The sequence below is a fragment of the Nilaparvata lugens genome, chromosome X (genome assembly GCF_014356525.2).
Source record: "Nilaparvata lugens isolate BPH chromosome X, ASM1435652v1, whole genome shotgun sequence".
Classification (NCBI taxonomy): Eukaryota; Metazoa; Arthropoda; class Insecta; order Hemiptera; family Delphacidae; genus Nilaparvata; species Nilaparvata lugens.
Window position 1 is genome coordinate 17,153,798 of NC_052518.1, and position 25,780 is coordinate 17,179,577.

General features: G+C 32.6%; 1 protein-coding gene across 16 annotated transcripts in view; it reads left to right on the top strand.

Annotated features, from left to right (window-relative positions):
- LOC111059973 (rhophilin-2) overlaps positions 1–25,780 on the top strand; it is a 74,320-nt gene that overhangs the window by 41,766 nt on the left and 6,774 nt on the right. For all 16 annotated transcript variants that reach the window (XM_039442538.1, XM_039442534.1, XM_039442537.1 and 13 more), the window contains 7 exons: positions 9,448–9,563; positions 17,039–17,167; positions 19,664–19,739; positions 20,477–20,554; positions 21,420–21,544; positions 22,876–23,134; positions 24,632–24,730. In XM_039442538.1, the coding sequence (XP_039298472.1) occupies positions 9,448–9,563; positions 17,039–17,167; positions 19,664–19,739; positions 20,477–20,554; positions 21,420–21,544; positions 22,876–23,134; positions 24,632–24,730 (882 nt within the window). The remainder of the gene's footprint in view (positions 1–9,447; positions 9,564–17,038; positions 17,168–19,663; positions 19,740–20,476; positions 20,555–21,419; positions 21,545–22,875; positions 23,135–24,631; positions 24,731–25,780) is intronic.

Genomic DNA, 25,780 nt, shown 5'->3' on the forward strand with positions numbered 1-25,780 from the left:
AGTATAAAAAGATCAATAAAGTTCAAATACTTGCAAGAATATTGCATTCTGATGAAATAATGAAGATGTGTACTAAATATTTCAAACTCAATTTACGCAAAACTTGATTTCTTGACTCAGGTCGTTTTTCCACCCAACTCCTCAATTGTATTTTCAGTGAAATTATTTTGTAGTAACTTGAAGAAGTATTGTTAACGTGAATGATTCAGCTACTTTTTGTAATATTCCAATATTTTCTAATCTCAATCTACTGTCTTACTTCTACTTACCAATATTCTACCATCGTAATTTACTTTCAGCTTATTCAATTAATAACATTTTCAATTTTTCAAATTCTCTGTAAGTTTCTCTCAATAATCTATTGAATAGCTCCTTTGTCATATTATTGAAAGATACTTTTCAACTCGCCAAGCTGTGGCGGTTCTAGACATAAAAAACTGGGTAGGCAAAACTTATCATACTGTAGGTCTATTCATAGACCTAGGGTAGGGCTACTTAAGTAATTCATGTAAAAAAGACGTCAAAGCATATAGGTATTAAATGAAGATGTATTAATAAATATAAAAATTGTTAATACTCATATTTAATTGTTCAATTCGACACTATTTTGCTAATAGGCCAACCATAATTTTGCTGTTTTAATCATTCTTTCAAATAATATTTCAATTTGATAGGCTATTTATTTGGAATATCGAAGGAAATTTCTGAAATAAATACACATTTTAGTATTCATGAAATTAACGGTTTATTACACTTTAACATTATTTAGAACATAGAGTAATACATTTTATATTTACAACTGTAGTCTTCTTTGCCCAACATTGCTGAACGCCTCTAAGATTTTTTCAGGGTTCTTAATCAGCCTTTCACTTTCCTCTCGTTCAATAGATAAAATTGAAAGATTAGTTAGACGTTGTGTTGTCATTGTAGACCTGAGGTATGTTTTCCCCGTTCTAAGCATAGAAAGCCCTGCGTTCACGCACTGCAAATGTGGCATAGTAATAGAATAGAATAAAAACAATTTTCTGTTGAATCATCTAAAATATAACTCATGACTATAAACATTTAAATATACTTCCAAAATTTATTTTTCTATTTAACATTTTTAGGTTTACATGAAATTTTTTTAAAAAATCTCATAAAAACTGGGTAGGCGGCCGCCTACCCAGCCTAGGCCTAGAACCGCCACTGGTAACAAATACTCTCAAGCAGCCAGATTCTTTCCTACTATTATCTTCAGTGAACCCTATCATGATTACAGCCACAATGACGATTCCTCCTTCCTTGACACCAATCCATCTCCTCTGTAAGGAATTCTCTTCGCACTTGCCACAGGCTCCAACTAACCGCCACCCAGACCCCTCAAGTCGAACCTGACTGCATTCAAAGACCGCAGACAACGACTCCAAACAACAAAAAACCAACGACCGAGGAGAAGACTGAGACAAGAAAGTGGAGAAGAAATGTGAAGGGGAATGAGATGGAATGAAGAAAGTGGAGGAGAAGAACTGGAGGAAAAATAAGAAGAGTACCCATGTCCATTGTTCTTCAAGGGAAATGAAGTGCACAGAAACAGAATAGCCAGAGATGTTTGTCTGCGATTACAAAGACCGTCGACTTCCTTCTAAAGCCGACGATGCGTGTATCCTATTGGACAAGATGAGGTCATTAAAACAAGGAAGCTTGGCAAGGTTAAGGGCACCTCAACCTCACGCAATCATACACACAGACACACCTACACACACATACGCACCAATAAAAGAAATTGTTTTCTGAATATATGGCTGGAACTCTCTTACTCTATTCAACATAGGAATTCTAAGGCAATTATTTATAGTTATCTATTTCTCACTGGTTTATTGATTCTTGGATCAAAATGAAACAATTGAACGTCTTTTCGAATCTATTATTAAGTGGGATTCTTTGAAGGTAATAATAAACGTGAAGCATTCATAAACTCTATGATTGAATTACGGACCCTACTTCAAAACACTGATAACGAAAATGCTAAAATATATAAAAATATTCTTCTTAGGATCACGCATAGAAACATGTCAATATCAGGTGATGAACTAATAAGCGTCCTGAATAACAATATGAACATCTATGATAATAATTTGAAAAGATTCCTATTCAAAACAAACTCTAAATACCGAATGGGATATTGTTTGGAGCAGGGTGGAAGTTACGTAGAATTTCAAGAGGATACTTTAAAATTCTCTACTAAAGAACGATATGTTTTAGTCACACGTAATACTACACTTATGCTGAATAGCGAATTAATAAAAACTATAAATAGAATAACTCTTCATGAGTGTAAACTTCCTAAAATAAAGTGGTATGACGGTGTTCCCGGCTGTGGTAAATCTTACTTTATAGTCTCGCATCATGAGCCTGGCAAGGATCTAGTACTCACTCAAACACGGGCAGGTATTAAAGCAATCCGTGAAACTGTCATTGAAAGGTATGGTCGAAAACATTGTAATCGTCTTAAGCTTGATTACAGGACAGTTGGCTCATATATAATAAATCATAATCAGAATAAAACATACAATAGAGTTTTTATTGATGAAGCTCTACTTATGCATGCGGGTTACATCGGTTTTATTGCTAACTTGAGTAAGGCCTCAGAAATAATTGTAGTTGGTGACGCAAACCAAATACCCTACATTGAGAGAAGTAATTATGCCACAAGGTGGCATAAAATTTCAGAATTCTGCGAACCTTTTACAAAACAAACGGTAACTCGTAGATGTCCTATCGATGTTTGTTTTGTCCTTTCCACTGTCTATGGAAATATTACGACGCTTAATGAAAGAGCTATCTCAATTCTGCCTACTTACAGAAATGGGGAATACCATCTGATACAACCCGACACTTTGATATTAACATTCACCCAAGAAGAAAAACTTATGGTGGGTGATACTATAAAGTGGAGAGAGGATGTTGCACTTCACACAATCCACGAAGCACAAGGGCTAACTCATAAAAATGTTATTCTAATCAGAATTAAGTACAAGGAGAATGAAATCTATAACAGCATGCCCCATGCGATTGTTGCCTTGTCTAGACACACTGAAACTTTCAGGTATTTAACAACCAGTCTGGTAGATGATGCTGTGGACAAACTAATTAAAAAACTTAAATTCATAGATAGTGAGGGGCTTGTTGAATGGAACAAGGAAAAGAGAAGTGGACCTGATGAAATAAGTTATGAGTGACACTGAAGAGGTTCTTAATATTTTAGAAACAGAAAATGAAACAGATGTAATCGACGATTATTTGAACTATCACTTTCACGAGGACAGAAATAAAGATGCTGAGTGTTTCAATATTATGTCTATGAATATACGTAGTTTGAATGCTAATTTCGATCAGTTTATTTGCTGCCTCAATGAATTGAAAACTGATATTCACATTATAATATTAACTGAGACCTGGTTGACTGCAGATATGCCGTTCATTTTCAACATTCCTGGATATACGGCAATAAATAAGTACACTAAACAGAATAAATGTGATGGATTATGCATGTACATAAAAGATTGCATAGGATTCAATGAAGTTTCACTCGATATCTCTGATGCCAATGTAGTTAGTGCTGACTTAAGAATTGATGATTTTATTGTGAAGGTGATTGGGGTTTATAGATCACCAAGTAATCAAAATATTGATAATTTTCTTAATAGTCTGAGTAATGAAATCAGTAAAATTCCTAATGGAATAAATGTATGTGTGGCGGGAGACATGAATATAAATACACATTCAACTAGTGTTCCTGTTCAAGATTATCTGCATATTTTCAATAGTAATGGCTATAAGTCTTACATAAATGGTGATACCCGAGTAACAACCACAACAAATTCTTGCATTGACCACATTTTTTATAAAAATTCAGGCAACCATTCTATGTTCACTAAAGGAGTTATATTTAGGACAACCATAACTGACCACTACGCGGTTGTACTGAACTTGGTGAAGGTCCCTATCAATAAGGATAATAGAAACGTATTGATAAACACATTAACTAGAACCAACTATCATGCACTATTGGAACGCATAAGGAATGAAGATTGGGGAGAAATCTATACCGTGAATGGAAGCATTGACACTATTATGGATAAATTTGTCGATCGTTTGACCAGTCTCATCAATCAATGCAAGAAGGTAAAAGTGATACCTAACAGACTTCGTCCCCTGAAGCCCTGGATATCTGAAGGCATCATAAGATCAATAATCACGCGGGACAAAATGCATTCTAGACTCAGAAGAGATCCTAATAACAATATCTTAAAGAATGAATATAAGGCTTATCGTAATGGTTTGAATAAGATCATAAATCATGCAAAGGAAGTCTACTATAAAGGGAAAATTGAAAATTGTAATAACAACAGCATGAAGTTGTGGAAGTGCATAAACGAGGTTATAGGTGAGGCCAGTATCAAGGAAAAGAGTACTGAACTTGATGCTCACTCCCTCAACAATTATTTCACAAATGTGGGTAAATTACAAGCTCAAACTATCAATATCCCTGATAATACTGGTGATCGATTTCCTGCAATACAGATCGATAATACGTTTTTTATGAGACCAACGTGCCCAGTTGAAGTTGAGGCAACTATTAAAAATCTAAAGAACAATTGCAGTCCTGGTATTGATGGTCTAGGTAATATTACGCTGAAGAAAATAGCCAACTTTATATCTCAACCTCTCGCTTTCATTTTTAATAGATGCTTTGAGGAGGGATATTTTCCCGAGCACCTCAAATCAGCCAAAATAAAACCTCTATTCAAACAAGGTGACCCGACTAATCCCTGTAATTATAGACCGATTAGTCTTATCAGCAACCTTGCTAAAATAATGGAGAAACTAATAAAGTCAAGAGTTGTTTCTTTCTTGAATCTTAACAAAATAATCAACAAGAACCAATTCGGTTTCCAAAATAGTAAAAGTACATCTGACGCTCTAATAAAATTCATCAATACTTTATCTGATAAAATAAACTCCAATAAGAAAACTATTGCGGTCTTCCTGGATATACGCAAAGCTTTTGATACAATACCTCATAATACTTTGTTCAATAAACTAGAGTCCTATGGTTTCAGAGGAGTCTCGCTTAAATTGTTCAAAAGCTATCTGAGTAACAGAACCCAGTCCCTAACCATAAATAATCAATCTAGTGTAACTAACTTAACTTCTTATGGTCTTCCTCAAGGTACTGTACTTTCTCCCATCCTTTTCATACTCTATGTAAATGACTTTTTAAATTTAAGACTTCTAAACTCAACTGTGATATCCTTTGCAGATGATACTGCAGCTATTTTTCACGGAAATTCATGGAATGAAGTTCATACTATAGCTGAAAATAATATGCTTTTAATTAAGAAGTGGTTAGATAAGAATACCTTAAGTTTAAATATTGAAAAAACTAATTACATTACTTTCTCTGCAAATAGAGTAGGGCAGCCTAACGAGAATCAAGATTTGAGACTCCATTCTCAGTGCAATTTAAACTTGGGTAATTGTGATTGTCCCACCATTAAAAAAGTCAATAATACTAAGTATTTGGGAATTATAATTGATGAAAACCTTAAATGGGATGTTCATATTAAATACATATGTAGAAAAATTAGATATTTATCCTTTAAATTTTACCAAGTTAACAGAATTCTTAATAAGAACCACCTGAAAATGATGTATCATGCTCTAGTCAAGTCTATTCTGCAGTATGGCATAGTTGTTTGGGGAGGCTGTTTCAACTGTCATATTGCTGAATTATTTGTAGCACAAAAACTGATAATTAAAACTATATTAAACAAACCCAGGCTCTATCCAACGGATATGGTTTTTAGTGATTTTGAGGTCATGACTATACGTCAATTATACATAAAAACCGTAATTGAGTACTTAATAAAATATAGATCCGATTTTCCTCTCACAATAAACTCTACTCTTAATTATTATAATCTAAGGGCCACTGCTAACAAATATGTAACCTATAACACTAATATTGAATGTATAAGGAGGCAATTAATTTACATAGGTACTAAAATAATAAACCTCATTCCGAATCACTTTCTCATGGACAATAAGATCAGCGGAAAAATTAAACTGGATATAAAAAACTGGACATACAGTAATTTCTTCTTCCATTTAGATATATGACTCGAGATTTCTGCTCCAGCATTTTTTTTTTTTTCATTAGTTTTTTCATTTTTCAGTGGACTCGCTTACCTTTATTTTGAGTACCTATTCCTCTGTTTTCTTCCTTCCCCCCATTTCTCCCTTCCTTTTTTCCTCATTACTTCTCTTCTCTTCTTTGCCTGCCTATTACATGGGAAACCATAGTTGGCTAGGTATCTTCCTCTCTTTTTTTCTCTTCTCCAACACACCCAAACACTAAGTCCATGGTTTTTTATATTTGTAACATTTTATTGTGTTTTATTTGTTTCGTAAATCTTTGTAATTTTGTTTTGTCTTGTTTTGTGTGTTTTTAATAAATTGAATTGAAATAATAAAATTGAAATATTAAAGGTACTGTTTATCAACAACACTAACTTTGACGTGATGAATACTTTCAAAGAGCTGTGTGTATAAAGTATGGAAACAGAGATGACAGAGATTACAGGAATATAATTTTCTTCAATCTATGCTAGAAGTCTCTTGCAATAAGATTTTTGGGAAATGAGAAACATGAATCATACATTTGAATTCATGTGAGAAATATAATGATGAAACTAATAAGATTCTAACATCCTATCATGGAATGTAATGATTACTGATCATAGTTGATTGAATCATCTTGAATTTTCTTTCCCAAAGCGTCGATTGGGGAAAAATGTAAGGTAAAATTTTCCTTCGAAACTCAAATAGCAGCTTTTCATTAGGTCCTTCACCTTCTAAATAGCCTTCTACTGTGTGGATGAATAATCTAGATTTATAAAATATTCTTTAAAATTCAATGTAAGTGTCAATAATTTAGTCCCATAATCAACGATATTACGACGGGAATGAATACATCATATGGAATGAACCATCATTCCATATCTATCTGCCTGCCATCTTCTACTAGGAAAAATTATTCCTCTAATAAACATGTTAGTGTGTATGAGATGGTGTTTTTTATCTCCGAAACTGTAGCTGGTGATTCTGAAAATAATATTCATGAATTCATAAAGTGCATTCTCTCCATGCAGCCCTCGACCCACCTTTGCTCCCTCAAAAAATCAGTCCCTGATGGAAATTACTCATCCCTCTATCACCTCATTCTAGATTCTATCATATTCTTCTTTTGTCTAATCCATATTCTTCTTTTGCTCTTGGAAACACAATTACAATTCGCTTAAGATTTTTTCCTGTTGTCTTGAACATCTTCGTTGCATTTATCATCTATATGTTTCCCACCTCTTTCATATTTTCATAATATTTTTGACGTTACTTTGACTAATCCTCAGATAATACAAGATCATCCTAATACATAGACTATTAAATATAATATTGATATTAATTATAATTATATATTATTTTTATTGTATATACAAGTAGCCCTAAATAACAAAGTCAAATTGTTAAAAGTTAAGTCTTCTACGTTATTGGCATGATGTTTGATGTATATAACACGCCTATTCACAACAGCAGAGCATTCATTTTTCAATTTCGAAACCATGATATTCTCCAACTTCTCGAACGATTAATTTATAATGAGTTACAGAGTATACTCTTGAGTCACAATGGATGTTCAATAATTTAATTCAATCACAGTTTCTAGAACATATTTCATATGCTTTGATATTTTATTGACAACAATTGAGGATCTTTGTAGTATAGTTGATGCAATCAGCCTTATACCATCTTACGTGATGGTACATTATTATAACTTAGCTACTGCCAATCATACCAGGAAAATATATTCCTTGTAATTGTAATCGAACAGGAGATTCAACGGAAGGTTTCAACTGAGTATTTTCATCTATGAAAGAGAATTTTGAGTGACCCACAAATTCAACAATATTGTTGAAGATCTGTATGAAAGTAGGAGAAACACAACAAGGAAATGCTGGTAAAAATTAGAAACCAGAATACCATTTATAGAGATTGGTGAACTATCAGAAATTTAACGAAATGTCACCAAGAAGAACCAGTTGGAGAAGTAATACTACAAGAAATGCTTCTACCTACTTTTCAGCTAGCATTGGTTTTGTAGGACGTTTGTTTAACATTTAAATTTCTAATCAACAATGTCCTCTTTTTGACCACTAAATATTTCTTCGACTCAAGTGTGAAGTTTATTTCATAAGCATTCTGCTTCTCTGGGTGCATCCCAAATACAAAAAAAAACCTATCACAATTAGCAATAATAACATAAAATAGATATGACCTATAGTGAGGTTCACGTTATAGTGGCAGTATTAATTAGATGAACATTGTTGATGCTATCCTTTCATTGTTGATGCTATATCATTCAACAAAGCAGATATCACTATACTTTTCTAGCTCTGCAATGTTGTCAAATCGTTTTTCAACGATGTAGAAGAATAATCAACAATATATTTAATCTCAATTAAGAAAATTTATTATTATTTGATCATTGAAAAATCCATTTTTTGATGAATAAACTATAATTTATTTATTCTTCAATTTCAATCTCCATTACGATCCGAAATCACTCCACAAATGTTAGTTAGTAGAAGCTATTAGCAAACTTCCATGAGAATCAGACTGCTATGTCATAATTGAAGTATATAATTTTTTATTATGAACAAGATGGACAGTTAATATAACATCAGATATACGCTATCCACTATAGAAGGCAGTTGCAAGGCAGAGAATCGGCAACACTCTTATCCTATTTCTTTACTGCCATAATAGCATGAACCTCACTATAGTGTGGTATCAGAACCCGCTATTTGGTATCAGAAACATTTTGTGTTTGTAATATATTTTATTTTGTTTATCTACTCCAATTGAAATGTCAAATTTACCTGCTACTATCAATAAATAGAAAAACTTCTGACACCGTTTTTGGTGAGACGAAGGTAGTGATGTTTATCCATAATGAAAACACAAAGATGTGGTCAAATATCACGAATTTATTTTCTTCCAAGTTTCTATGTCACCATAGGTGTTGAAACGAGATTGAGTTTTTCTCCAAATTAATTTGTGATATTTGACTGCATCTTTGTGTTTTCATGAGAAAAACGTTTCAAATGGCGGTTCATTACTGAGGCCTTAAAATCACCTGAAAAATCTAATTGAAGAAACTGTCATTCTACGAATTATCAGAATTATTTGTTTACTATCTACCTTGAAATACTCTTGTGCTCTGAATTGTTTTCACCAACTCTTCTCTTAATAGAAAAATTATTTGACCTCCTTCGACTTTGCCCTCCTGGGATTGGAATAAAGGCAGTCATTCAATTCAATTCAATGATGTATTTTCTTTTCAAGGGATCCGATCCTCGAGTGGCGACATGCAGAGGAAAACTACAGAACAAACGATCCAAGCTAAACCAGGAAATCAATAAGGAATTAAGGCTGCGGGCTGGTGCTGAGAATCTATTCAAGTAAGTTCCAATTATCTTGATTGATTGAAATCAATTTTTTTTAAAAATCAAATTCCCTCTTAATTCGAGATCATTCCTCAAATAAAAATAGATTCTCTTTCTTTCAGTTTTCGCACCAATTTTCAAAATCACTCCTTCAACTATTGTTATAGGGTAGTTGGATTCATATGAAGATCCTGTGTTATTTGAATAATTATTATAATCAAAATTGCACATTAAATGTTTCCTGATTGAACTGATTCACGATTTTGTGCTCTAGCCACATGAGTAACGTTCAATCTGATTGTTCAAATAAAGTAGAGATGCTTCGAATTATTGGAATGAACAACATTTTTTATTCTCAATGGAAAAAAAATGCTAGAAAGAACGTTACAAATAGCAATTCCAATTCCTTGATTCCCAGTTTTTATTCTCCACTAGCAGGTAACCCGTGCTCCACAAGGTTCAATTTTAATACTTGACAAACTGAAAACTTGACGTAATGAAATAAATAAATATTTTATTGGTCATAAATATTACAATAATACATGGATCATTGTCAGACAACATAAAACAATGAAATGTTCACACAGACACGGCTCTAGGGACTTTGTCGCCCTGGGCGAGATCGGCAACCGCCGCCCCCTCCCCCCACTTACAAGTATCCCGTCTATAGTTTGTGTAGAATAAGTTGAGTTGGCCCTCCATCCGAAGAAATTACAGAGTTGCCAAATTGTGTAAAATTGCAATTATCTCAAATTTCCATTTCAACGTCAGAATTGGATGTAGAATATCATCCCCGACATCCTAGTAGTACCAAAAAAGCTTCAGGATTGAAGGATTAAAAGGAAATTCAAATTTTATTATAAAATTTGAAACATCGCGAAGATTTGCTTTTCTTTTAAATATCACTTCTCTCAGAATCATCGGGTGTCGTAATAATTTTATATTTTCCAATCATAAAATTTTAATTTTCTTCTAATCCTTCAACCCTGAAGCTTTTTTAGTTATACTAGGATATCGGGGATAATATTCTACATCCAATATTGATATTCTTCATTCTGACGTTGAATTGGAAATTTGATAATGTTGCAATTTTACACGATTGCACCCTGTAATTTTACACCCTGTAAATTCTTTGGATGGAGGGCCAAGTCTCAACTTATTTAACAAAAACTATAATTGTTAATCCCGGTTTCCACCGCTTCCTTGAGCGATCGCCTAACTATTGTGTCCCAGCTGTGATGCAATCGCGCCATTCGCACCATAGAGTCTCAGTAAACTCTGAATAATTATGTACTAGGAGTCCCAAGTGTAAATTGCACGTTTTAAAATTATTTTTATGGTTGTAGATATATTTTTTATAAGCCGACTTGAAAATTTACCCGAAGGCTATCAGCTGTTTAAGATACAATTGATTGAATGTTCTTCGATTTGTATATTATCAAGCTATCAAAATGAAAAAGTTTTCTGAGGAAAACATTTTTTCCTACAGTTACCTTGAAAAGTGACCATTCCTGCACTAATTACAGAACGCAAAGAATCACTTTTCCGCTCTAGTGCGCAAAGTATTACTTTGCGTATTATCTTGCATCCATCCCAATCAGCTGTTGACATTGTTGGCGTGTATTTTGAATCCAAATTTGTTCTATCTATATTTTTTCTGATTTTTAAATAAATAAAAATGAGAACTCATTAAATTATACATTTTGAATATTATTAATTATTCATTATTTCAAATAATATTTTTTTCATTCATAAATTGATTGGTTGAAAAATTATTTAGAAATTAAGATTTGCTGAAAATTATTAATTTTTCAAATTAATTGCATTGATTTAATTTTTAATTTGAATAGATTATCGATTATCAATTTTCAATTGGATTATCAAGTTTAAAATAAATTAAAGTTGTCATTAATAACAAAATTCTACAGACAAACATTTGATGGATTTCAGCCATCATTTTACCCATAATCAACCACTTCTCATATTCAATGGTAACAGTAGGAAAAATTCATTGTGAAATACGTGCGCAAAGTTCCTCTGATGCACTCAAGAAACCATTCCGTAAACGTTTCTTTCGGTGCAGCAATCTGTCACTTTGCGCACTAGTTGCACAAATAAATATTTCTCAAGAAAACCTTTTCATTTTGATAGCTTGATAATATACAAATCAAAAAACTTCGAAAAATACCACTAGTACAAAATTTATTTTTAGCCTTTGCACAGCCTCAAGACGCAGACTGCAAGAGAGTATAAGGCCTACTTATCTTGCAAAGTAATTAAAACTACAATTTCAATTTCAAACACAAGTTTGTTTAACACACCTGTTTAATTAAGTAGAACTCGTCTGATCTTTGCATGGGAAAATCTCTTCACCAATTCTTCAAGATCTAGGGACTGAGCTATTTTATGTTTGCTAGACCACTCAGACGTTCCTGGGACATTGTTGATCTCAGAAAAGTCAAAGTCTTCATTAGCTCGAGTTTGGTAAAGCTTCTTATATAATTTTACTATTCACATCTACTATTATGAATTTAATATTCATTTGTATTTTTAAAATTTCTGTTCCTTAAAATTTGCCGCCCCCAATATCTGCCCATCCCTGGAGCCGGCCCTGGGTTCACCGTTCACAACAAAACTTAAAGCTATTAGTAAAAAATATACTAAATGTTAGGATGTAGGCTACAGCGTTGTAACACCTAACTCCAGTCAACCTCAAAATATTCTCCTATAGTGTACAAGCACTTAGCAAGTAATAATTGTTAAAAATCCTTAATAATTGAAAATAGGCCTATAACCACCCTCGGTTAATTAAGAATCTATGTGCGAAATTTCAAGTTAATCAGTCCAGTAGTTCAGACGTGATGATGCGTCAAACATAATTTTCTTATCCCATATTTGTATAAGCCAGTTCTTTCCTTTATTAAAGTAAAGATCATCTAAAATGATACAACGCTATCACCCCACAGTATCTGGTGATATAGACAGATTATAAAATATGATAATCCAAGAACATAAAAAATACGTAATTTCTGTTTAATGAACATTGCTGCGTTCAATAGTTTCAATAGTATGTTCTGTGATCAGTATTGCGTTCCCCATTCATTGTATAACAATAACCAAGTCAGATTCAGGATTCAATTCCAAATTCAATAACTTTTATCATTCTATAGGCAGTAGAATTGAATATTGCATAGAAAGATATTGACTATACTAGCGATAGCCAGCGATACAGTACCTACCTAAAACAAATTCTAACCAATTAATTGAATTAACACAAAGACTACTATGTTATCATATATTTTTCTGAATACGTTTCAGCCAAAAGAGGGAGTGAAGTTCCTCATTACAATAGGATGAAAAATGAAAATACTCTTCATTAGGCGAAGTTAAGACTTCAGAGTCTTCTCTAACACTAAATTGACCTTGAAACCATATCATCATCATAAGGCGATACACCTTCTCTTAAAAGACAAACTGAATGCACATTGGAATAGAAGGATGGTAGATGAGATAGTAGAGGAATTGGAATAGTTGAATATAGGTTTTAAAATTCAGGTTCTGGCATGTAATTGAGACTCCTTTAAGAAAGGAGGACGAAGAACTGTCTAAAAGTTGATGAATATAGATGTTTTTCAAACCATCACTGCAAATAGAACAGTCTCCATAATCTAGTAAGGATTCCAGTAAAAACAAGCTTATAAAAAAAATTATGAAAAGTTATGTAACATTCTTATCTTTCCTTAACATTTTGTTATGACATGATGATGGACTCTTGAGTTTACACTGTTCCTGATTCATTGAGTGGTTTTATGTGTTTCTTGAAAACTATTCTTCCTGCTTAAACTATTATAAAAGCAATTGGTCTTGTCAAGTAGGCTACTAACACCATCATAATATAGCTACTATTCCACAAGATGCTTCATCCTATTTATATAACTAGGTTTTATTTTATTTACGAATTATATGTCATTTATTATTTCATCAATAAGACTGAAGAATGATATTAAAAAAGTTATCACTTTATACATTAGCGAAAAGTTGATAGACTCTCAAGTTCTCAATGTATAGGAATGTTACTATTTGAAAAGTAGAGATTGCTGGCCGAGAAGACAAAAAAAATATTGTATTCATGTTAAAAATAAGTTTTGACAAAGATACATTGAATGCCTGTTTGAAAAATAAGATTCGACAAAGATACTTTGAATGCCTGTTTGGTAGCTTGGCAATCAATCGTGTGGAATACAGAAGAGGATCAGTCCGCATAGACGAATAAATATTGAATCAATCATCAGGAACGATGTATTATGAAGATTACCTAATACATTGAAAATTCGGATCAAGCTCAACATATTGAAATATAAGGATTTGTTTGATAATAATTGATAGCATTGAAATTTTTTTTGTGTTTTGATAATCATTACAGTTTTATAGCTCAATTGAAGTCATACAGATTCCACTTTCAGATATTAATCATAGATTTATTATTGAATATTTGAATCAACTATATTAATGATAGAGAAATATAATGTAGAAATCGAATATCTATAAAAAATGAATTGACTAAAATTGATATTATCAATAATTTCTTAATTATTTTGGAATCTCGACTATTATTCATTTATGCATGTGTTGTTTCAATGGATAAATCGTCAATCGATGTGGAACCCAGACTTCGGACTATACAAAACCTCCTGTTCGAATGCCAATTATCTTCATTTTCCATGGAGGTCTGAGAACTTTTCATGCTGCTGGGGATGAGGTCTGCAAATGACGGCACTGCCAAGTCGGTAGGCGAATATCATGGAGAAGTTAGCCTGTATTGAATGGAACCACTACTATACAGTTCCGGCGGTACGTGGCCCTGGCGAAGTCCGGACGTATCCTCTAACTCGTCTAAAGGCCAGGAAAAATACTCGTGATTCCCAATTGTATATGATAGATGGTATTCTGTACTACTGAAGGGAACATGAGCGTTTCGGAAAGAAGCACCAGCGATAGGGGTTTTCGACATGCTATGATGCTACTTCACATGCTTGCTACTTCCAAAGATGGGAGTACCCTCATTCCCATAGTCTGGTCTCTCATTGGCTAACCCCGAAACTCCACTGGATTCTTCACTGTGCCCAGCTACTCCAAGAGACGGAGAGTTCAGGCGACTTGGTCAAATCATGAACCTCCCATAGTCTGGAGCCTTCACCCAGCAGCACTGCTATAAGCCACGCTACTTTCAGGAACGGAGTCACACAGTCATCACGTGTGCTATGATTCCCCCTGATTGGCGTTTTTACCTTCACCATGAGAACCAGCGCCAGCAACTGGTGGATCCAGTACTTCCTGAGACAGGAGCGAGGAACGAACTCCAAAGGAGCTCAAGCTCCAGCCCGATCCCATCAGGGTCGTGCAATTGGCTACAGCAAATACATAACATCATGGGCAATAATATATTGAAAGTAGCCGGCAGACTCGCTTCACTTAGTCTATCCGTCTAGTAAGGGGATAGACCGCCCCCTGGACCCCCTGCTAACTCATCCAGAGATAAGATCATCAGATCACCAAGAACATTTCAGTATTTATCATTTGAGCTTGCTTCCTTCCGTCAAACAATCAAGAGACTATCAGACTGGATATTGAGAACGCTGGAAATTGACATCTTTAAACGCGAAACTTATGTTTCTCTTTCAAATGGCTCGTAATGTAATTCAACAGCTCTTCCAAATTATCTAAATGCTAGTGTTTTTTGCAGTAGATACCTACTTATTTTAAATATCATATAAGATATTAGTATGATCTTTTCTGGGTTCAAGGATTCTTAAATATGTTATATGAAAATACTCACATTGGAAAGAATGTGTATTGTGTATCATACGATATAAATGACTGAAGTGATCGTATAGTGGAATGGAAATGCAAAAATTGCACAATAATGAGAACACTTGAAAAATAATATTTCAATTAATAAAATAATAGACTGCTTTTGAAAGAAAATCAATTATTGTAAAATCTTATAGATATTATAAATAATGAAAAATATTATAAAATTTTATTTGTAAAATTGTTTTCAGTTACATATTTGAAGAGGAATTTCAAACAAGGATATCTAAAAACAGGTGTTTGGTTTATAGGTTTTTACTGCATATACCAGGTATTTAGATTATTATGGTCAATGGTAATGACACAATTGCTCATGAAATTAGCTACAACAATTATATCAATACTTGATATCATCATTCATCCTTCTTCAAACTCCTATCTCAGTGAATAATGCAGTAGATTTTCCAGGACATAGATTATGACCAGATGAGTAATTATTAAACCTTGAAAGTTCACATGTATTAACAATGACTTCTTTGTGGAACCACTAATTTTTCGAACAATGCTTTGCTAATGCGTCAAGATGTATGAATTGTAACAAATTATGGAGGAACAATAATAATCGTTAATGGATCTTATCTTAAAGGGATACCCTTACCCTTAGTAAGAGTAGAATAAGTTCTGATTAGTATTGTAAAATTCCCGGGAATTGAAGTTTGAGGGAATATTCCCAGGGAATTTAAGGACAATATTCTCCAAATTTGTAAATTTCGGGTGATTTATTATTTAATATTTATAATTGTTGTATAAAATTGACAAAAAATGAATTTTTTATTAAATTACGTGGCAAATTCAAGAGTTATACTTAAACAGGTGTGCTTTTAGGCATCGTATCAACATAGGCTGGAAAATATTAGAATAAATAACTTCCACGAATAAGTGTAATAATTTCAAAGAATTCAGTACGGTAATTGTAAGTTTATAGAATTTATAACATAATAATCTCATAATAACTATTGTAAGAAGAAATAAGCTCTCTATTTCGAATCATTCAATTGTATAACACCATTATCAACCATTGGTTGAAAATTAACTTGTTTTTTATTAAATGCCTGCCAGTCATGTAACCATAGTAATTAAAATTTTGGTTACACTTTGTCTTGCATTACACGAGAAGTTTAACGGTATAGTAATGAGAATATTTTATTATTTAATATTAAGCTAGACCTATAATTGCACATTTGGGATTCAATAATACGCGCATCTTAGACGTGCTGAATTTATTTCACGAATCTTCAGAATGCATGGCTTCTCATGAAGAGCTTCTATTAGCTCGTATAGTTTATCACATATGGAAATTCTATCTCCAGTGAGAAGTTTTCAGTGTGAAATGTTCGAATACTCAGTCACATGCTATAAACAATTAAATTGTCTTCAAAGAAAAGACAATAGCACATGTTTTTAGAAAAGGCATGTTTCTATACTATTCTGAGATTCAGAATAATTGTAGCTAATCTGTCTCACATGCTATAGGTACCTACCTCCAAGGGTGAAGTTTTACTATAGGTACGGTACATTAAGTTATGGTTACGACGTTACTGTTCGTTGACATTAGTTTCTATATTGTTTTTTTGGATTTGATTCTTGTGTCTCGAAAATAAAGAAATTTATATTTTCAGGGCAACAACAAACAGAAAACTGAAAGAAACTGTAGCACTTGAGCTGAGCTTTGTCAATTCCAACCTCCAACTATTGAAGGAACAGTTAGCCGAGTTGAATAGTTCTGTTGAACTATACCAGGGAGACTGGTGAGTAAATAACAATCACTATATACAATCTAATGATTAATTAGACAAAATGCAGTAAATTTTTATTATTAATAATACAGATGAATATTGAATGCAGTATTATTGCCTACCTATTTCACTGCATTTTTCCACTTTACATAATCTAACATGGCATTCAATGTTTGGTAACATTTTTTGTTATACAGCTAGCCTACTGTTGAGGTGATACATGAAACTCCAATACATAATTAAAATGTAAGGAATAAGTGTGGGGGCTAAAAGCAAAAGCTGCAAAATCCCCTTTTTTCCGGAATTGAGTTATTGGTACCACTGTGAGCTGTTCTGTGTCTAGTTTCAGAATATGTAACTCTTGAAGGCAAAAACTGCTCGGAAATATTTTATTTTAATATATGAAATATAGCCTTGTTTGCAAAGTCTGCAATATCCAAGTTCAAAGTTTGACGTCTGAGAAGCATAACCAACAAAATCCAATTCCACCAATCAGAGTTCTTGATTTGGTCATGTGACCAACATGGCCGCTTTTAGTTGTGATGGGCTGTATGTTGTTGACTTCCAATGAGGTTTGGTTTGTAGTGAATACGGTAACTGCTCACGAATTTATTAATATTCATATTATTAAGTTATTTCAATAAACTTAAAGTGTAATGGAACCTGATGAAGAAAATGGTATTTCACCGGTGTCACCCAGTAAAGCTGACATCAAGCCTAAGTTGATTTCTCCTGGAAAGGTTGGCTTGGTGAAAAAAGTGAAACTAACCGACGTTCAAAGACTTCTTGAAATTCACTACGGACCCAACTGGATTCAAAACATGAGTTTGAATTTCTACAAAAATCTTCTCGAAAAGTATGTGACCAAGAAGATGATGGGCCTACTCAGCAAGAAGCAGAACCGGAGTGTGAGGAGACCGTAGAATCATCAACTGAGACTATTGTTTAGAAGAAAATCAACTGTAGAAGAACTCAACTACCTACTCACTTTTCAATGACTTTTTTCCATTTTCAATAAAAAAGTTACCTTTTTATTCCTGTGTACATCATTATTTCCTCAAATTCTAAGTAGTATTATGGTAAAGGCAATGCTAACATGATGGTTTAACAATGCTAAAATTTAATATATTATGTTAAAATAGGCAATGCTAGATTTAAATGCCCAATATTCATTAACATCTGGAGCCGTAAAATAGAAAGTTGGAAGCAAAATCAGCAATATCCAAAACTGAGAAGCAAAACCTGCAAAGTCACAACTAAAAACTGCTGTAACTAATCAACAAATGAATTTGAAGCCTTAATACTTTGGGAAAATTCATCATTAATATATTCGAATTCATAGAAAAAATTTCATCCCTGTACATTTGGTTTCACCACCTCAACTTTTCTTTTTGCTCTCCTGTAAAATTTCACAAAGTGGATTTTGCAGCTTTTGCTTTTAGGCCCCACAAGTGATTTATTGTAAATAACATAAGAATGCTTAAAAATATAGTGTGTCTAGAACTATAGGCAAGCAAGGTATAAACAATGTATTATTATTAGTAGTTGGAATATTTAAGAATATTATATTGCACTGTTATTCAACAGTATTGGACTAGTTTTATATATGTGAACTTTGGAGATATAAATTGATTTACTTATACATTGAAAAAATGAAAAACAATGCTTGCAGAATTGTAGCATTTAATCACCTACAATTTATTCATTTATTACCGTAATTCAATAGAAAAATTACAATATATAAGTTAGGCCTAACCACTGAAGAGAGAAAAGTTTAGTTTCTGCTAGAATGGGAGGGTTGTAGTCATGGTTATAAAAAGCTAAGGAATTCATAATTGTGTCGAGATCACTGACATGAGAAATGTAAGTCACTGAAGAGAATCATTGATCCAAAAATCAAAGACATTCCAATCATATTCATCGATACCCTAAATATTGGCAAAAGCGTTTTCGTTAGCACCAGTATTTTTCAATATTAGCAGAGCATCACTGCATTAATTAGTTTGATTGAGAGGAAGTAGAGTGTAAACTGATTTGGAGCACGCACTCACGTCACCATATAAGTTATAAGTGGTCTCATTCTGGTGCTTGAACATAGTTTTCAGATGAACATACCTGAACAAATCGACTTTCTCAAAAACCTCCTAATTAACACCTAGATTCAAGGATTTGTTGTAGCTTTATTTATTCTGAAACCATAATTGGAAGAGTAGTTTGTGAAAGTAACACCTTTCTCGAAAATAAATTTATTCTCAAAGAAATTATTCAATATACACACAAGTTAAACACATATGTACTGGAAAACAATGATTTGGTTGTTGAGTATTTTCGCCAAAAAAATACAAGATACATAAGACAAATGCAAATTATAATAAATCTTAATGTTTTGGCACAGCCAGCAAAGTCAGACTTGGGCGCTAGCTGTGAAAACACAATTGAGTGGATGATTTTAATACATCTTGAAAAAACTCAAACATTGCTTGTTCAAAGATATTTTTCGATTTCCAGCCTCGAACCTGTTATGCCTATGATACCATTTGGTCTCAAAGAAACAAAAGAGATTGACTTCAGAGAGCCATTCAAAGTAAGTATATTTACTGGTTGTCAAACTTTCCTCATTTTGAATTTGTGACATATTATTTTAATGAATAAACATATTTCATTGTTGAAATTGAAGAATATTTTATACGTTTTGTACTCAAATCTAAAAATGGGAGGAATTGAAACCGAAGAATAATGTACGCCACTTTGTAACGTGTAAAGTATAACAATAAAAAGATGGACCTGCTAAATTTATATAACATCTTACTGTAGAAATAAATCTGTAAACAGTTACAATTTTACTGAATATTGGCTATACAGCGGAAAATTTAAGGAATTTAAAAAATTTTTGATCCGCTTTACCACAGCTACCTATTTAATATGATTCCCCGTCCTAGAATGGCAACGTTGCTCATGTAGGTTTAGTCAACTTGTCAGTCCGAGTTGATTGCAGTGAAAAGCGTGTGGAAAGTCAGAGATAGGTTGAAAAACATTGCATAGATCACAGTTAATAGCTGATCTACGTTTACAGTGTGATCAACTCGTTGAGCATGGCATTCATTAAAGGTGGTTGTCACGCTGTCGCTGTGATAGTGCTCAAAAACGCCAGGAATCAAAGGTAGTCTAAAACCTGTGATGCGGGACTCAAAAACTATCATGGCGTTCTCAAGAACTAGACAGCTGAAAAATGTTTAAATGAATATGTTGACAAGCAAAGCATGTGAATCTAAAATGTATGTTTTTAATTAAATTAAACGTTCAATGTTTATATGTTTTTAGGATTTCATACTGGAGCATTACAGTGAAGATGGATCACTCTATGAGGATGCCATTATGGAGTTCATGGATCTTAGACAGGTATAAATTAGTCTTTATCTATGGTAAAACGTATTTAATCTTGTCTAATCATTTGGCAATGAAACTTATTCATCATTCAACTGAGTATTATGAGAATGGTGAAGTTCAGTTTTTAAAGTTTGAATTTAGTGTAGAATGAATAATTTTATATTGATGGTTTTTCTGGTCATGGTTGCAACATCACACGAAATTTTTATCAAAATAATTCAATCTCTTTATTACAGTCTTTATAAATGTGCAAGTACTTATTAATTTTCAAATCTCTATTAAATTGAATGGAGAATTGGAAATATGTGGCCTCCATTCTATCAAAATATGTGAATCCATGCCACTATTTTTTGACTTTATTTCATGTAAATTCGTTTAGTAGTATGTACTATTAATATTACAACATACTATTGATAGAAGAGGGAAAAAGCATCAATCAATTTTCGCTGATTATCAGTGGAAAGTCTTCCAATTTTTACTTGAGACTAACAACTTACAAGAACTCATACAATTATAAACATATACGGTAGTTTGAATTTAGTGTATAAGCTTCTGGTTGAATCTTTGTAATAATTTTTGTTAAATGAGAAAAAACACACACACACACACACACACACACACACACACACACACACACACACACACACACACACACACACACACACACACACACACACACACACACACACACACACACACACACACACCACACACACCACACACACACACACACACACACACACACACACACACACACACACACACATGAATAAGATAATATACGGTAACTTTCGATTGGAGTGGAATGGATTGAAAGATTTTCTGTACTATGTGTTAATAAAAAACTGTTTTCTATGTATAAAATGGTTGCTTCCAGGCTATGAGGACTCCAAACAGAGATGGAACAGGAATTGCATTACTATTCCAGTATTACAATCAATTATATTTCGTCGAACGAAGATTTTTCCCACCAGATAGAAGTCTTGGAATATATTTTGAATGGTAAGTTAATTCAAGTACTATTTTTGCTTCACCTGAACATCTTATCGTTGAGAAACTAACTGATTATAGAAAATATTATTTACACTCATGATATTCACTTGCAATAAAATTACGGATTTGCATTCATTATTTTAATTGGTTTAATGGAATATTTCAAGATTGAAATAAATAATTAGATTAAAATTGAGAACTTTCTGTCCTGGTGTGTCGTACCGCCGAGAAATCGGTGTGGAAACGGCCAATGGCTGATTGGGTTGACGTATCGACAATGCAAATCATCTGTTGTAAACTTCTATACCATCAGAAGCTAATTTCCCATACGTACCGTGCGTATTTAATTTCTTACATGATCCTTGTTCTAAATTCAAGATTCAATTCGTTTTAATAAGATTATCTCAAATGTAATGAGCCTTCTCAAAAAATAAACTTATTAGCTTTAAAAATAATGTAAGATGGGAATGGAATTGTTTTCCATCAATAACTCATTAGTTGAAATCACATTTTCATTCCATATGATTATGAATTCAATATTGATCTCGATAAATATAGTCAATGATCACGTGGTTTTCTATGTTTCATCAACAAACATATCGTATTAATCATTTATATAGTAATATTACTGCATTGAACATTAATTGCTATCCCTTTCAGATTATACTTGAAACGCAATATTTCAAAAACCTATCTCACAAAAACATCGACACAAACATAAAATTTAATGCATGCAAGTCCTTTACCGTGTTCAGCCATAAATGCGGAACAAATATATAAACATTCAATCTAATAGATTATTTTAATAGGGCTACTCGAATTGTTTTATAATAAATTATTATAGAAATTAGTACTGTAGTACCCTTTTTAAACATTTTCACATAAACACAACTAGTTTGGAGCACTATATTTGCCATTTTCAAGTTTAAAAATGACATGACATTTCGACATCTGACACAATTGATTAAACCACTAACCCTGGGGCATGAGCTCATGAACTCAAGAGGAAAGTACAAAATTTCCCTCATTTCGATGATTCCAGTCTTAATCAAAAATTAGATTCCATTTTATGAAACCTTAAATACTTCCAATAATAGTTATCAACGTGAAAACCTTCAAGATTACTTTCGAACCATTTTGCAACATAGTGTTGATATCAGATCTCTCATGTTGTCCTTAAAAAATCTGTTTTATAATAATCTAAATTATCTAACATAGTGGTTACAGCATTGAAATTTGGATTTTTGAATGGTAGATGAAATTTATTTTACAGAGCTTTTCGAAGTATTTCTGAACATTTAAAAATATTTTCATAAAATTTCATCATCTTTCACTCTCAGGTACGATTCTCTGACTGGTGTTCCAAGCTGCCAGAGGACGGTGGCATTTGAAAAAGCCTGTGTTCTCTTCAATATGGCGGCTCTTTACACTCAGCTTGGAGCGAAACAAGATCGTTTGACTGCAAAAGGACTGGACCAAGCTGTTGATAGTTTCCTAAGAGCTGCAGGAACATTCACGTATGTTCATGAGAACTTTACAAATGCACCCAGCATGGATCTGGCTCCACATATGTTGGAAATGCTAATACAACTCATGCTGGTAAGAGCCAAGAAAAATTCGTATTTGGTCCCGTTTTTTTCTGATCCTTCTGATGAGTTCATACTTTCAAATTTGAAATTGTTTCTCAAACTCATTACATAATGTATATGCTATTTTGTATCTTGTAAACAGTATATAGGCCCAATATTTTACATTATTCATGGATCTTTGGCGTCAGAAATTATTATTTACTGTTTGCTAGAAGTTTCAACAAGTTGAACTGGCATCAATTGTTCATAATTTTAACTGTCATTATGATTCTAGGTTTGTGTAAATCTTACTTGACGATTCACGCAAAACGCAAAATAACTATATGCAAGTGGCTTTTCTTATATTGTTGAGTTGATGAATGAAACTATTCTTAGCAAATATAGACAACAATGAATCCATTATCGTACTGTATTTATAAAAGCCAAAAATTTATGGTAAAATGCAATCTTGGTTAAAATTCAAGAGGCTTCTGTGCAACTGATTTTTTTTAAGTGAGAAATGTGAAAAACTCAACCCTACTTTGCACAAATTAATAAACTAAATCCAGGAAGAGAAGAAGGGTTTTGCTTGTGACTGTTATTTCATTCCTATATAGTGATGTTTTAACCCAATAAATAAATATTCTTCTCATAAAAGTTATAAAGTAGATGATGGGAAAGTACCATAATGAATGCTTGAAATGCCTGTTTGAAAGGAACAACATTTTAAGTTTCACTATTCAACATAAATTAATATTCTGTTTAACAAGCGTTTATAAATCATTCATCAAAATCAATGAGAGTTTCTCAATATGCTCCGTAAAAATCATTCTTCTTGAAATTATCACTTTTGTAGAGATCAATTAATCATGTTGGTTTGTGTGAATCCCACTTTCCAAGGAAATTACAGGATTGTATCAATTCAGTGATCACTGTGCTTCATATTTTTAATTAAATAACAAAGGACGTTCTTGCCTATAAAATACGTTTTCTTATAAAAATGTATTGGGTCCTCATTCACTCAAATCAATCAGATCAGAGATCACATCGACGTCAATATATATGATATTTAATATGTGATTTGATATTTAATATATCTAGATGTTATTCGAATCATTTGAGTATTTGTTGTATTATATAAAGTATTTATATTTATTAATATATATAAATATATAAAGTATTTATATAATATGAATTATATTTAATATAGACAGATCAAGATTGAGATAAAAGCGATTGGCTCCGTGATCGAGTTGCTACTACCATTGGGTTACCGATTTCACAAACTCCGCTTGGTACCGTATATAGTTCATAATCATAATTTCCTGCCTATAGGCCTATCTAGTATCTACCTAATTAATATATAGTGTCGTTTATAATGCAACATATCCATCCATTACCAAAAATTCTCAATATTCAGAACTTATGTTGACAACACTTTCACCCAATGAATATATTTATTATCACTATATAATGTTGATTATTATAATGCTTATAGGCTAACATGTTGTGTATGGTTTTTTCACAGGCCCAGGCGAGAGAATGTTTGTTTGAAAAATTAGAACTGCAGTCTACAGAGAAGAGGGATATTGACGTTTGCCTGGATCTTGCTCAAGAAGCAGCTCAAGTAACACAGAATTTTATACTTTTATAGTAATACTTAATTTTTGCATGAAAAGATTGAACAGCCACCAAATAAATTGATCTATCACAAAGTCTCTAAATCTGGTATTTAAAATCTTAAACATTATTTCTCATAAGTGAAAAGAGCTTTCAATGGAGTGGATTCTATCACTTCCAGTTCCAGTAGAGAACTGTGAAAATGGTGGAATAATAGCACAAGTCCAAAAGAGGCTTGCTGTGATTGGTAAGGGGTGATAATAATGTATTCAATCCCTCTAGCTTTACTCAGAAGTTTATCAACAAAATTATCATTCCAAATTTTCATTTCATATAAAATTCGGCTACCAGATACTGTAACTAATGCATGTTTGTATTATATGAAACTTATCAAAAAATGACCAAACAATAAGTACGACGTCTAGCACATGTCCGCCAATTTGTTACTAACTAGGTTTTCCATCTTCAAAATTCATGATCTTCCGCATAATTATTTTCATTCTCTGTACGCAAATGTTTCATCCTTGTATCTAGACTTTTCAATCTTGAAATTTTCTTACTTGTATAGCCTTCATTCAAGCATTTCCCATCACAAAAACTACGATTATCAATGCACTGTCTTTTCAAATAAACTTACCAAACTTTAATTTACTCATTACGAATAAATAATTGTACTTTAATAAAATTTTACTTTACTAAATAATTCTAAATAATCATTATGTTGACAAATATTGTGAATTTATAACATTGAGTGAATAAAAAAACTGTCAGTGATTATAAAAACAGTACTAATACATTTTTTATACATTAACAATAAATTATTTCCCCAATATAATGAATATTAATTTCTATACATATACTTTATATAAGTTGCGTAGTTAAATTTAAACTTTGATCGTCATGATCTGCCTTCTTTTGAGTGAAATAAAGTTGTTATAGATGGAAATTAATGAGAAATCGTATTCATTCAAATGCTAATTAATGAATAACTATTATTAAACGAAAATCTAAATCACAGCATTTAATTACACCTGCTCTAGAACATGGGTTTCCCATA